The sequence below is a fragment of the Synchiropus splendidus genome, chromosome 11 (assembly GCF_027744825.2).
Source record: "Synchiropus splendidus isolate RoL2022-P1 chromosome 11, RoL_Sspl_1.0, whole genome shotgun sequence".
NCBI lineage: Eukaryota > Metazoa > Chordata > Actinopteri > Syngnathiformes > Callionymidae > Synchiropus > Synchiropus splendidus.
In genome coordinates, this window is record NC_071344.1 from 9,933,096 (window position 1) to 9,946,341 (window position 13,246).

Below are 13,246 nucleotides of genomic sequence, written 5' to 3' on the forward strand. Positions count from 1 at the left end.
GCTTGAGCTGTCCTTTATTGGTTCTCTTTTTCTTATCCTTTTACAAGGACTCTGTCACTAACAATATTCGCCCTGCATCTGACCGATTCTCCACTGGCTGAGTTATATTATATTTGTAACCAATTCTTCACCCTAGTCACTCCCAGTATTGCACAATGATTGTCACTCGAGCCGTTGTTGTTTGTGGCCTATTTATTAGTTGTATTTGTTTATTTTATTACTTTTTATTATTACTATTATTATGTTTTTGACTGCACATTTTCCAAAGTACTTTCCTTGTTGGCGGCATCCCCACTGACCATGGCAACAAATCTGATTCTGATTCCGATTCTTTGTACTAGTCAAATATAAATATATCAAATGAAAACAAAATTTAACTGAATCAGTTGATTTTACCGGTTTTACGGTTGGCAACTCTCATCAAGGCTTGGTCAACTCTGTCACAGCCCCTAGATTGTTTTTGTTGAACTGAGGAGCAAACATTAAGAGCAGCAGAAACTTCAGCAATAAAGTGTTGGGTTTAGAAAGAATATTTATGAGTTGAAGAAGAAACAGCCCATGTTATATGTGCAGCACTGGGCTTTTTTTGTTGCTCAAGGTTATCAACTGAAAAAGACATTCTTCATTCTATTGAAGACTGTTTCAGTTATTAAGCCGCTCCGATGAGAAAAAACATATATATTTATTTGCATTTTTGGACAGTTTCCTTCCATCCAAATATAATTTTAAACATCTTTCCTGTGATTTACAAATCAGTCAAGGCTGGAGTAACACAGTCCTGCTGGCTGCAGTCATGTATTCCCCCGCCATGATCTAAATGATTGACCAGATGTTGGTGAGCAGGAATTGGTGAGCAAGAACCTGGATATAAAGAGCATGTTTCCTTACTTGCAGACATAGTCCGCTTCACAGATCTTCTTCTGTGTGATGCAGCTGGGCTTATCACCACTTTCATAGGAACAGCTGGGCACAATAGTCTGCCTTCTTCGCTCAGCGCAGGCCGTGTCCGTACAGGGGCAGAAGAGCAGCTCATGCGTGTAGTCTGCAGGAATCCGATCAAAGAAGCGGCGCAGCGCCTTATTGCATTTCGGTTTGTTGCAAAGGCCCGACTTGGCGGTGGGTTTGATGCATGCCGAGACGTATTCTGTGCGGAGCTTCTGGCACAAGTCGTCCACGTTGCATGCCTTTGCAGCATCCAGGCAACGATTCACCGTTGTCATGCCAACATCAGAGTCTGAGAATGGAAGTGAGGTCAGACAAACATTAATGTCGGTGGGAAAATAACAGCACTGCAGCAAGACAGTATGCCGAGATCTTTTATTGTATATGCCGACACTTGCCAGCGAGTTTCATGAGTCGAGAGGCAGCTTAAATAGCTTCAGTTTCCAAGATGAAAGTGAACTCAGGGAGTGGGGAAAAAAAATATAATTTTCCTTGTGAAAACAGAACAATTATTTGTTCCAAAAGTCGATTGTTATGGCTGAGCTCAGATCTGGTTGCTTGTTCAGCTTCATTACAGCGATAGAAGTTAGGGGAACTTATGCAGAGCACTGTGGAACACCAACAATAATAATTAGGATTTTTCTGAACACTGGATCTCTTAATGGCCAAGAGCGTAGTGAAATACAAAGCATAGAATATAATTGATATTTCAAGATGGAAAACTCACATATATGAGAGACAGACCAAAATGTGCAGTGCATGTAGGTTGTGAGATCAATCTCCTAATAGCCAGGAGCTCAAATTTGGAGAAAATAACTGTAAGGTAGAAAGGCTACCCTGACACACTGTATCTACACAAGTGTCTCTATTCACTCTATAAATCAATCTGAACAAAAAAACATGACTATTAAGTATCGATCTGAGACCAGACAGATCGATCGGCAAAAACCACTGCTCTGGCAAGTGGCTCAAAAAGTGTGTATTTACATGTTGGACTGTGTATTGACACGTATATTTATATATTTATATATATATATATATATATATATATATATATATATGCAGGAAAACGAGTTTATTGTTATGTCAGTGCAGTTACAAATATATATATATATATATATATGCAGGAAAACGAGTTTATTGTTATGTCAGTGCAGTTACAAATTCAGTTTCAGTTTCAGTTTCATTTCTCGTGCTGCAGAGGAATGAATCGCTCCCTTAATCAAGAATAAAGTGTGCCAAAAGAAATGTTAGTATGAAACACATCACAATGCAGCAAATGCAGCAGCATATCTATATGTTAAACATAAATACAGACAACATAAAAAAAATCGCAAAATCAATTGTGATGTTACGATATTTCAGCAAAAATAATGAGACAATGACACGCAAAATCAAGTATCGTAATATTTGAGCATATCAATATTTTCTACACCCCGGTTTACATGTTTTCAACTTCATATTTAAATCTTAAGCCCTTATTGGGAGAGAAGTCGCTATACCACAGACTACGTGAAATTCACATATCGAGGTATAACGTCATAAGGTGTTTCATTTTATTCCATTCTCTGCGATCACCGTGACAGTCTGTTTGTAACCTCACAGATGTTCTGCCAGTTCTGTTTCTGGGCTAAATTGTGGCTTGAGACAACAAGTGCTACAAGATGCTTGTATCTTCATGGCAGCTAGCGAAAGACCTGTCGTCGTCCTGACCCACCAGTGTCGAGTGTCACGCCGCGTAGCCGTACCACACCGCGCAAAATCACAGTCTGGTCACATGTGTTTGCGAATTGGCAAAGAGTGCATAACATGCGAGTCTAATGCAGCGAGTACACCCCTGACATATGTGAAATTCTAACTGTGGGAATAGTTTTGAGCTGTACCATAATTTATACCCAATTCCTAAGAGTCGTTTACGATGACAGAGTAAAAGGTCCCGGCTATCAGGGAAATGGCCTCACTCTTTACACTTCATATATCAAATATTCCGCATGTGTATTATGTCTGAGGGGGTCATCGTGAGTTAACTATCCTATAAAAATCCATTAGCAACTTCCTCCCTACTAGAACATATCCTGTTTCACCAGCCTCCGGGCCCTGTGCCGCAAGGGTCAACTTTGTAATCCAGGATGGCAGATAGAAGCTTCCCGATCAGCCACATCACATTTGACGATGAAATCTCTCAGAAACACGTCTATAACAGAGTCAGCATGTGTGCTGTATTATTATTTTAATTTAATTTTTTTTTTTTTTCCCTAGAAAATCAAGAATAACAGCTCGACAGAGTGAGGAACCCCTCGATAAATGGCTTGTGGACCTTGAGGTGCAACTGGATGCCCAGCGACATGTCATGAATCCCAGAGCAAATGTTGACCTCCAGATCTGGTAAGGATATTGTAACCTCGTGTTGAACGGTCTTGATGAACTGTAGCTAACTGATGGACACATTTCGCAGATCTGTTTCTTCCACTTTCACACACAAAAAAAGCCAGCATGCGATGGTTTGTGGTGATGAGTAGATGAGGTATCATGAAACAGTAATGCGGAGTTCATGAAACAGTGTCCTATTTTTCATGGTGTGTAATTGATGTGAGGAGCAGACAGTGCCATCTGGAGGCCTCTGAAAAATCGGACACTGTTTCATGAAACATCTGCCCTTCAATACTGCGTCATGAAACCTCATCTATAGACCACTTGTTTGCAGCGAGCACAACGCTTCACTGTTTGCGGCAGGTAGAATGCAATTTGGGATTTTACACGCTATAGTCTACTAGGAGGAGAATATATTATTTATATATTTAGGACCCTGCCACAATTTTGCGTGTAGAAATGACATCTTTTGAAGTGTGTATGTGTAATTCACTCATGGCTGTGAAGTCTGCATCAGTGACACAAATCTATTCTCCAGCACAAGCTTGAAGTAGCAGTAGCTGAACTCACCAGCTGAGATAGATGCCAGGCGGACGTAGTCATAATCCCGCTGCACCATCTCATAGGGATAACTCTCCACAAGTTTGAGTCCTAAAAGAAAAAGGGGCATCATTGTGATTGATCTGGATACATAATAGCAGAACAATGTTTGTCTAATTTAGTCACAGAGATGGCAAATTGACCGAGCCATCAATAAGACGCAAGTGAATGTCTTGCCATTATTCATGTGTCAGACTTATGTAATTACTTTTAATGAACCATTAATCATGTGCCACTGCAACCGAGAGAAGGAGTAAGACTTTTCACAGAGATTTTTGGACACACTGCTGGCGGTGGTGACCACTGACCGTGGATGATGGACTGGTGTAGGCTCCAGTAGATGCTCAGGCAGTTCTTCTCCTTCTTCATGCCTCGTTTGCACTGGCACCCGTGCAGTGGACTGGCCAGCAGCGCGGACATGGCGTTGGCACACTGGCTCCTGGCTCCCGGGCCCAGCTTCATGCTGCCGTTACCGGCCACACACTGGCGCAAAGTCCGAAGACGTGGACTGCAGGTCTCATCGCTGGAGCAGGCGTCGCCGGCGACTAGACAGTCTCTGCCGCCTTGTATGACCTCCACCAAAGCTGCGGAAGAATGAGACACTTTTTAGGAACACATCCATTGTCCATCCATTTTGCACTTTCCCACCAGTAGGACAACTAAACACTAAAGACAACTGAAGACAAACAAATAACATAAGTTTCCGTTTCTGTTTCAGTCTTCCAACTTTGAATTCATCAGTTGGTTAATGGAGTCGAAATGACAATATCCATGGACCCATCCACTTCAAACACATACAGTATAGAGTTATGGTTTATCATGAAACAATAGTTTATAGGTGATGGACAAATTTGCAACTGAAAACATGGCGCTGTGGTCTGAGCACCATAGCGAAGCTTGAGTGACTGTCATAATTTCATCAAAACATTGGGTTCATTGTTATGTTTTGGTCTGTCGTGTACTTTTATTTTGTTATTTCCTGTGTTCCGGTTTGTTTTTTCCTTTTCTCACCCCCTCGCTTCTAGCTTTTGATGGCAGCGCAGCTGGATCTCATTCCGCTGGTCAGTCTACACAGATTTCTACACCTGGGTTACATTCTGCGTTGCCAGATGGTCACTTCGTGTTCCGACAGTAACGTTCTCTCTCTACCCTCCCCTCTGTTTTCCGCATGCACGTTAGTCTCCTTTTACCACCTGTTTATTTGACCTCCTCGCCTGCTTTCTTCTAGCTTCCTCGATCGCGTGGAAGTGTTATTGTTTAAACTCGGCTTTTCTGTTTCTCCAAGTCATAGTTAATCCTTGTTTGTGTGTGTGTGTTTAACCACCTCATCAGTTTTATTTCCGAGTGCGTCTCTGTTGTCCCATTTTTCAGGTTCGAACTCAATTCACCTGCTATTCTGTTTTCAGGTTTTCACCCCTTCCCTACGTGTTCTCCTCGCACCACTTCTGGTGTCGACGTCCTCAGTTATTCCTTCTTGTTTGTGTATTATTTGTGTTCATTGTATTAATACTCATTGTTAACTCTTACTCCTATCATTCGAGTTTTCTGTTTACTGGTAACAATTCTGCACTTGGGTCAGACTCCCTGAGCGGTCATGACATTCATAGCGTAGTCTATTGAAATAAAAAAAAATAAAGCTGTAGTTGGAGTTGAGCTGTAAATGTACTGGTACAGGAATTACTTGAATGACTATCAACAATGCTCGATAAAAATATGTGTGGATGAGCAACAGTACTATGAGTATGATGATTCAGTGACTGTATTCAATAGAGTGTATTCACACATCACCGGTCTCATGAAGTCTTGTTTTTCAGTTGACACTCCAAATGATAGCAAATGATGAAACAAGCTTCATGTCACACAGAAAATCTGTGTTTCATCGATTGCATGGTTGATATGTTTTGAATGAGTTATGCTGTGTCTATCCTGATGCACTGCACAACTTGCCACTGACGTCCACTTTCAATGACAAACCGGCAAGAGTTTGCTGTGGACCAGGACTCAAGGCCACTGAGGGAATCTTAGCAGCCCCAACAATCAAAGCTCATATCACCTATGGAATCTATAGTGTTCAGATAACGTTCCAATGTTGCTTTGGCTCGCAGATGTTTTCGCCATTGCTATCGATTCATGGTTTGCTGTGATGCAAGGACAAGTTGGAAAAGAAAACTGTTCACACTGTTATGCAATAAAAGTGAAGTGCAACCCCAAATGCAACATTAGCAGCTGCAATATCTTTATGGATTAGCCATTAAAAATGATCATTTCGATGATGAAGTGGGGGCTTTTTAGCCCGAGGACTCCTCCAAGCTGCCGGTCCTCGAGCTGACACATTTCCTCAGCTTGCCAGATGGCAGCAGGGTGGACGAACAGTGGACGAATGAGGGCTTTCTGGGCAGGTCATTTGGGGCTGCCGAGGCTCCAGATTTGCACCACAAGAATGCATCCGGGGGAAAAAAAAGAATGTACTGGCTCGCAATTTTCTTTACTGATATTCCATTTAAATGTGTTGAATCTTTTAGCACCTTGTTTCTAAGAAAAGCGATGGAAAAACTGGTAATTTGGTGCCATATTGGTGTCATACTTATATTAACAGTTCTATTCCCATGACACCAAAGTGAAGCAGCGGTTGTTGTCAAGTTAACTGAAGTTATGCTTATTATCATTTAGTGTTGTTATGAATTAATGGAAGGGTCGACGCACCTCCAGAGCTGCACATCTCAGGTCTGTGAGAATAATAATACTAATAACAATTATTGTTATTACTTGTGGTAGATGTGTGTGTGATACTTCAAACACTGCTTCTGACTAAATGGTTGCTAACACCTTTTCTATTAAATCCACTACCATAATTTCTTCACCAAATATTGTCATATTATGTCATTATTCTACATGACTGATGACAGAGTTTCATTTTTTCTCTCCCACACTGTTTCATGAGATAAAATGTGAGGCTTATTTTACACCTCACACAACACATATTGTCCAGTGTTAATCATTATTGAACACCATGAGTCACAACCAACGTGTGTTTTGCAAAAAAGAAATGTTCAAAATTGACTTGCCCCCAGTCACCGTACTGCACAGCTGGTCGTCCTTTAGCTCAACTGGACTTGTTAGAAAAGCATTCACCTCAAACAATGCAACACAGATGGACACATGCCTGTGCATGTGTGGCGAGCTGCCAGCCGTGTGCCAGTGTTGACCACTGAGTCCACATGACAGCAGCTGCTGTTTCATGTCAGTCAATGAAAGACCCCCAAAATGCTTTCATTCTTCCGCTACTTAAGGCCCTTAAACGGCCATATTGTCTGAACCTTATCTGATGAATTGCTGATCTTCAATTTCACTCCTCATCATTTGTCGTCAAAGTCTTCTTCACTTGCTTTGAAAGAACAGAACTTTACTTTACTTTTAGTTATCTGGCACCTGATGACCCTCCGCACATCAGGCTAGTCTTTTGGTTGATCTTGTTGGAGCCCTACAAAATGTAATTGGGTGATTAGCTGGAAAAACCACCAATTAGCGGCTGAGGAAAGGAACAGGTTACGAGCGTGACAGCCTTCATGTCAATTCAGAGAGTGGGCAGGTGTGTTGGGGTATTTCAGGATCTATCTATCATTTTTATAAATCTGTTAATCCTGGCTTGTTATCTGACTTGCCTTCACCATATTAGCCCTGTGTGCTTAGCAACACCTGCCGGCCCGAGCGTGACATTCGGAACCCTAAGCTAAGGTGTCGTTTGTGCGGAGACCAAATGTGTCCACTTACCAATTGTGTCCTACCGGCCACGGAGTGATGACGTCACATCTGGCATATACGATATCTTTTTTTTTTTAATGTTTTCATGAGCCAGAGGAAATTGAAATAAAGGATTTCAGGGCGATTCCTACCACATGCGTAGCATTAATTTCCACAAAATGCGATGTTTGTCATCGAATCGTTTGCGAAGTTTATGTCCGTTCTTCTCCGTAGTCTGCGAAACAACGTGTTGTGATTGTCTGACATGTACGGAGCTTTGTTTTTCTTTAATATTGCGCAAGAAATCACAATGGTCTCCACACTTAAACACATCCAGATACATTTTTATTCATTTACCAGGGAAAATATGCATATATGAAGGAGTTTTCAACCCTGCCAAATCGGTCCTACCACTTCCACGTTAGCCAAAAGATGCGTTGTGATTGGCTGACGTGTACGGGGCATTGTTTTTATTTTATATCGCACAAAAATCAAAATAGACTCCACAGCAGATAATTATGTGCATCTGAAGGTATTTTTAGTCGTTTAGTCGTAAAAACAATAACTCTTTTAGCTAACGCGGATGTGGTAAGACCGATTTGGCAGTGCTGAATACTACTTCATAGATGCATATTTTCCCTGGTAAATGAATACAAATATATCTGGGGGTGTATAAGTGACTACTATGGGGTCTATTGTGATTTTTGTGAGACATAAAATAAAGACAATATCCCGTACATGTCAGCCAATCACAACGCGTCTGTGGTAGGACCGATTTGGTAGCAGTGAAAACTCCGTCATATACGCATATTTTCCCTGGTAAATGAATAAAAATTTATCTGGATGAGTTAAAGTGCTTAATGTGGAGACTATTGTGATTTCTTGCGCGATATTAAAGAAAAACAACACGTTGTTGCGCAGACTGCAGAGAAGAACGGACATGAACTTCGCAAACAATTCGATGACAAACATCGCATTTTGTGGAAATAAATGCTACGCATGTGGTAGAAATCACCTTGAAATCCTTTGTTTCAATTTTCTCTGGCTCATTAACACATAAAAAAAAAAAAAAAAAAGATATCGTATATGCCGGATGTGACGTCATCACTCTGCGACAGGTAGTACACATTTGGTAAGCGGACACATTTGGTACCTATACCGGATTTGTCGCCGTATTCGCAGCATTCGTCGGCCACCTGAGTCTGAAACTTTTGAAAACATCCAGAGTGGAAACTTTCACAAATGCAGTGCTCTTTTTCTCGGAGTCCCACGACAAGTGGCCAGTATGTAAATATTTCACAGACACACAAAAGTCACCAGAGAATTCTGTCTCCAATGGAATCTCTGATACATAATGAATTTCACCCCACTATTCCCCGGAGAGGGCTCCAGGCAAGTATCGATTTCTTTCATCTTCAAACACAAACAAAAGACAGAAATAAAACATTCTATTTCCAGACTGCCAAAGACTTTCCATCAATTAAACCCACTTTCAGTGTGAGACCTTTATATAAACCCTGAGGTATATCTGAGCTGTGCAAACACAGACAGACATGGGCCGGTGGCTGAATTTCATTTCACCTGATTCCCATGTCAGAATGGCCAGATGGTCGGCAGCGAAATCACAGCAGACTTCCCAAACTCTTCCTCTACATCTGTGCGTGCCGGTTTATGCAGGCCAGGCAAGAGCCGGAAGAGATGCTATACATCACTGATGCAAATGAGCCGCTTGATTTGACATTTCCAATAAGCCCGTCTCAATGTACCAGTGGGTTTAGCCAATTAACCATGTCAGTAATCAATGTGTTCTGAGGCTGGGTGAAGTCTTCAGTTTCCCTGCCACATAAATCACAGGAAGATTAGCTGATCGGTTACCCTTGCATTCCCACTTAATGGTCCTCTTCAGGAGAGATAAAATGGAAAATGAAACTTAATGAAGTCAGCTGCACACTTGGACACTGACGCCTCTGAGCAAAGAGGAGAAAAATGGAACGTATCGGAATACCATCAGTGCTTCCATGAGCTTGCTTGAAACGTCCCTGCCAAACCACAACATAAAAGTTACTGTTGCAGTCAGTGCTGTAAATTCAGGTACATTAAGCGTCCAGAAAATCTCTTTTCTGGTCATCACTTTTGTATTTCTGTCTCCTTTAACATCATGTACAATTCGAAATTATGTTTTGGCAGGACAGTTGTTCCAACTGCTTGTCACGCAGCATAAAACTTTATTTTTATTTAGGGCAGAAATTTCATTATTTCTGACATCACAGGACAGAAGATTGAATTTGCTGAACAGGAAAAAAAGACAAGAAGCAATTCAATGACCCTAAAAATAAAGCAAAGTCAGCTACGGTGACACTCCCTGTTAGTCATCAAACAAAGCTGGGTGGACTCCGAAGAGCAAAATAATTCAGTTTGGCAAGTATTTTCCTCGAAATATACAGCATGCTCTTGAAAGGTCAAGCAGGTGAACTACTGTTTAGATGAGATGATATAAAGACTGTGCAAATAGCATTATTATAATTATTTTACATTTCGAATAGACATCAATTCATAATCCAGAATTCAAAAATAGGTATATTATCCATTTTGCCAACATAATAATAATCCTCTCAAATGAATCTTACATGTTCAGAGTTCAGTCTGCCTGCTATTGTTTTGTCCTTCTCCTGTATGAAAGAAATAACTCAGTTTTGAAGGACTTTACTGTTGTAAGTGGTTAAACTCATTCATAGCAGAGTTGTATGAAAGGAAGATCATAATCTCAATCAGAAGGCAATGAAGACACATTGTAAGACATAATAATAGCAAACTTTCACTTGATATCAAGAGCCATCTGCCACCGGTCGGGACACAGGTATATCATATTAAAACCAGAAAACCACTCCAAATTTGACCTTCTGTAACAGCCCAACATGTTCAACTGTATTGAAATTAGTAGAGATGATTTTAATCTGACTGCATGTGGCAGTAATGTCACTGGATTCCTAGAACATATGAGGCAAATGAAGAAGAGCTTGGGCAGCAACTGGTGGTAGCCATCTTCAGTCTTTAGGTGGAGGTAGAGGTTGACCACGGTAGTGGTTTGGACGATTTTTCACGTACTGGTCCATATCACTATCGGCCCCATTATATCCCTGGCGATATACAGTGGTACCTCGGTTCTCGAACGCCCCGGAATTAGAACAAATCAGAGTTCAAACTAAAATGTTGCGAGCGTAACGCATCATTTCTTTTTCCATTAATTGTAATGAAAAAAATCCATTCAGATTTTGAACAAATTGCTTCTTCGTACTGCCGACTGGAACGGATTGCGGTCGAGAACCAAGGTACCACTCTAGGTCAAATTGCATCCTCATGTGTTAAGAATATAGCCTGTCACTCATTTGTGTCTTTGGCAAAGTGCAAGTAGAAGAATACTGCCTACTACTGAAGCAATAAAACCATTCAACATGAAAATGTAGATTTTTTCTTATGGTCGGTTTGCAAACAAATTAATATCTCCACCATGTACAATAGCAAAGGCAAATCTGATCAATATCGGCCCACAACATTGACCTAATATCGGTTATCGGTATTCCTAAGCCACCACATTAAAGTATCTTCAGGTCCAAGAAAACATAGCTATTAAGTGCCATCCAAAGCTGACTTGTGTTTGATGCATGTTGAGAACCCTTGGGACGATCAAACCACCATGTGAAGGACCAACAAGACTGAAGCAGTGGAGTGAGGAACCTGTAATGGGGACACGTGGATGGAGCAGGTTGAAGCACCACTTATTGAGGGGAACCCAAGGGAACACTTCCTGGAGATCTTGAGAAAATGATCCGGCGAAACAGCACAATGTTAAGCGAACACAATGATCAGCATACAAATCAGTAGGCTAGTTGGTGCTGAAGAACGTGTACACTTTTCCCCACAGAGAATAGGGCTTGAGGACCAAGTGTTTTTCACTCTTTGAGTGAGCCCAATGGTGAAAGATGAAAGCATAATCTTTGCACCTTTCTTGTTATTTTATTATTAATCTTTTTGTTAAAAATAGTATTTTTTCAGCGGTTTGAATATTTAGCTTATGTTTTGTGCCTCTGCCGCCGAATTGTAGCCTACCAGGAAATAATTTGGTAATTTCATGATGGCAGAGATGATGTGGCCTTGAAATGAATAGCATATATTGGCTGTTATCAGTATTGGGACAAGTGTTGTATACTATATCGGAAATTGGCGATACGTCAATATAGTCAACACGCAATTGCGTATTGTGAAGCTTTGAAAATGAGAACACATTTGGGTTGTTTATTTTACATATACAGTGGTACCTCGGTTTTCGAACGTCCCGGACTTCGAACAAATCGGAATTCGAACAAATATTTCTAGATTTTTTTGCTTCGGATTTCGAACGAAAATCCAGAACTCGAACGCACCTGAAAAAAGCCAGTACAGACATAACGTGCTCGGACCGATCAGCTGACCCACGACGCGCTTTTTATTGCGTATCACACAGCCTCTGTATGCAGACGTGTCCCGTTAGCTACATTTACTGACTGTTTTTTCTTCATATTGAGGTGTAAAACCTTTCCTGTCTCCGCACTGGACCGTGGTAGAGTGTCACAGGGGAGGTGCTCCTGGAGCGCGCACTCCAGGGTTTGATGTCCTGTTGTGGGCTGGAGCTGGGACAGGGATGAGGCGAGTCTGGGACAGAGCGTGACTTGGTTTATGACTTTGTCACAGCCAAACTGCACGGAAGCGCACATTCAGAGCTGGACACGCACCGGGCACCTCTTCACTTCTGGAGAGACGTCACTCACTCGGCAACCCCTCCCACATGCAGCGGCCACACACATAGAGGAACAGCGCACCTGCAGCAGACACTCTACATTCACTCCTACAAAAGACTATTTTAAGGCTTGGAACGCATTATTTCTTTTTCCATTCATTGTAATGGGAAAAATCGATTCAGATTTCGAACAATTCGCTTCTCAAACGGCCGTCTGGAACGGATTGTGGTGGAGAACCGAGGTACCACTGTATCTACTGGTGAGAAAGCGTTTATTTTTTATTTTTATTTTTTTTCCCTTGTTTACTTATTTTATTATATTTTACTTTTAAGCATTTTTTTTATCCTGGTGTATCCAATTCAATTACAATTACAAGTATCAAATATATCTAAAAAAAACCCTCATAATTAACCTGTTGCAATTAAGTCTGGACAACTACAGACGTCGATTTCACTGGTTACACTGAGGAGGAGCTTGCAGCAAATAAACAGGCGCCGGGTGTTCGAGGACGCCCCGCTATGACGCTTAAGCAACAACCTGAAGTGAAATAAAATGAAAATTATTTTTATATTGGTAATCTTAACGCCGCTCTCATCTGAGACACACTACAATCGTCCAAAAAAAAATAAAAAAATCACTGACAAACACAAGCTAGATTAAAACCAGCACCGAGCACGCACTGTTCATTGAATAGCCCAGACACTAATGCGCTGTTTTGAAGTTGACATATTGTGAGATGAGAGTAGCGCTCAAAGCCCACCGGAGAGCCTCGACAAACACAGCTAAAAACAATCTCAAGCTGCTCTCTGTGAATATCA

At 41.3% G+C, this 13,246-nt stretch overlaps 1 protein-coding gene across 1 annotated transcript in view; it reads right to left on the bottom strand.

Moving 5' to 3' along the window:
* The window catches only part of gfra4b (GDNF family receptor alpha 4b), a 58,968-nt gene that overhangs the window by 6,621 nt on the left and 39,101 nt on the right, over positions 1–13,246 (bottom strand). The window contains exons 2-4 of the mRNA XM_053880056.1: positions 4,221–4,496; positions 3,883–3,963; positions 889–1,234 (exon numbers count right to left, since the gene is read on the bottom strand). Coding sequence (XP_053736031.1) covers positions 889–1,234; positions 3,883–3,963; positions 4,221–4,496 — 703 coding nt within the window. The remainder of the gene's footprint in view (positions 1–888; positions 1,235–3,882; positions 3,964–4,220; positions 4,497–13,246) is intronic.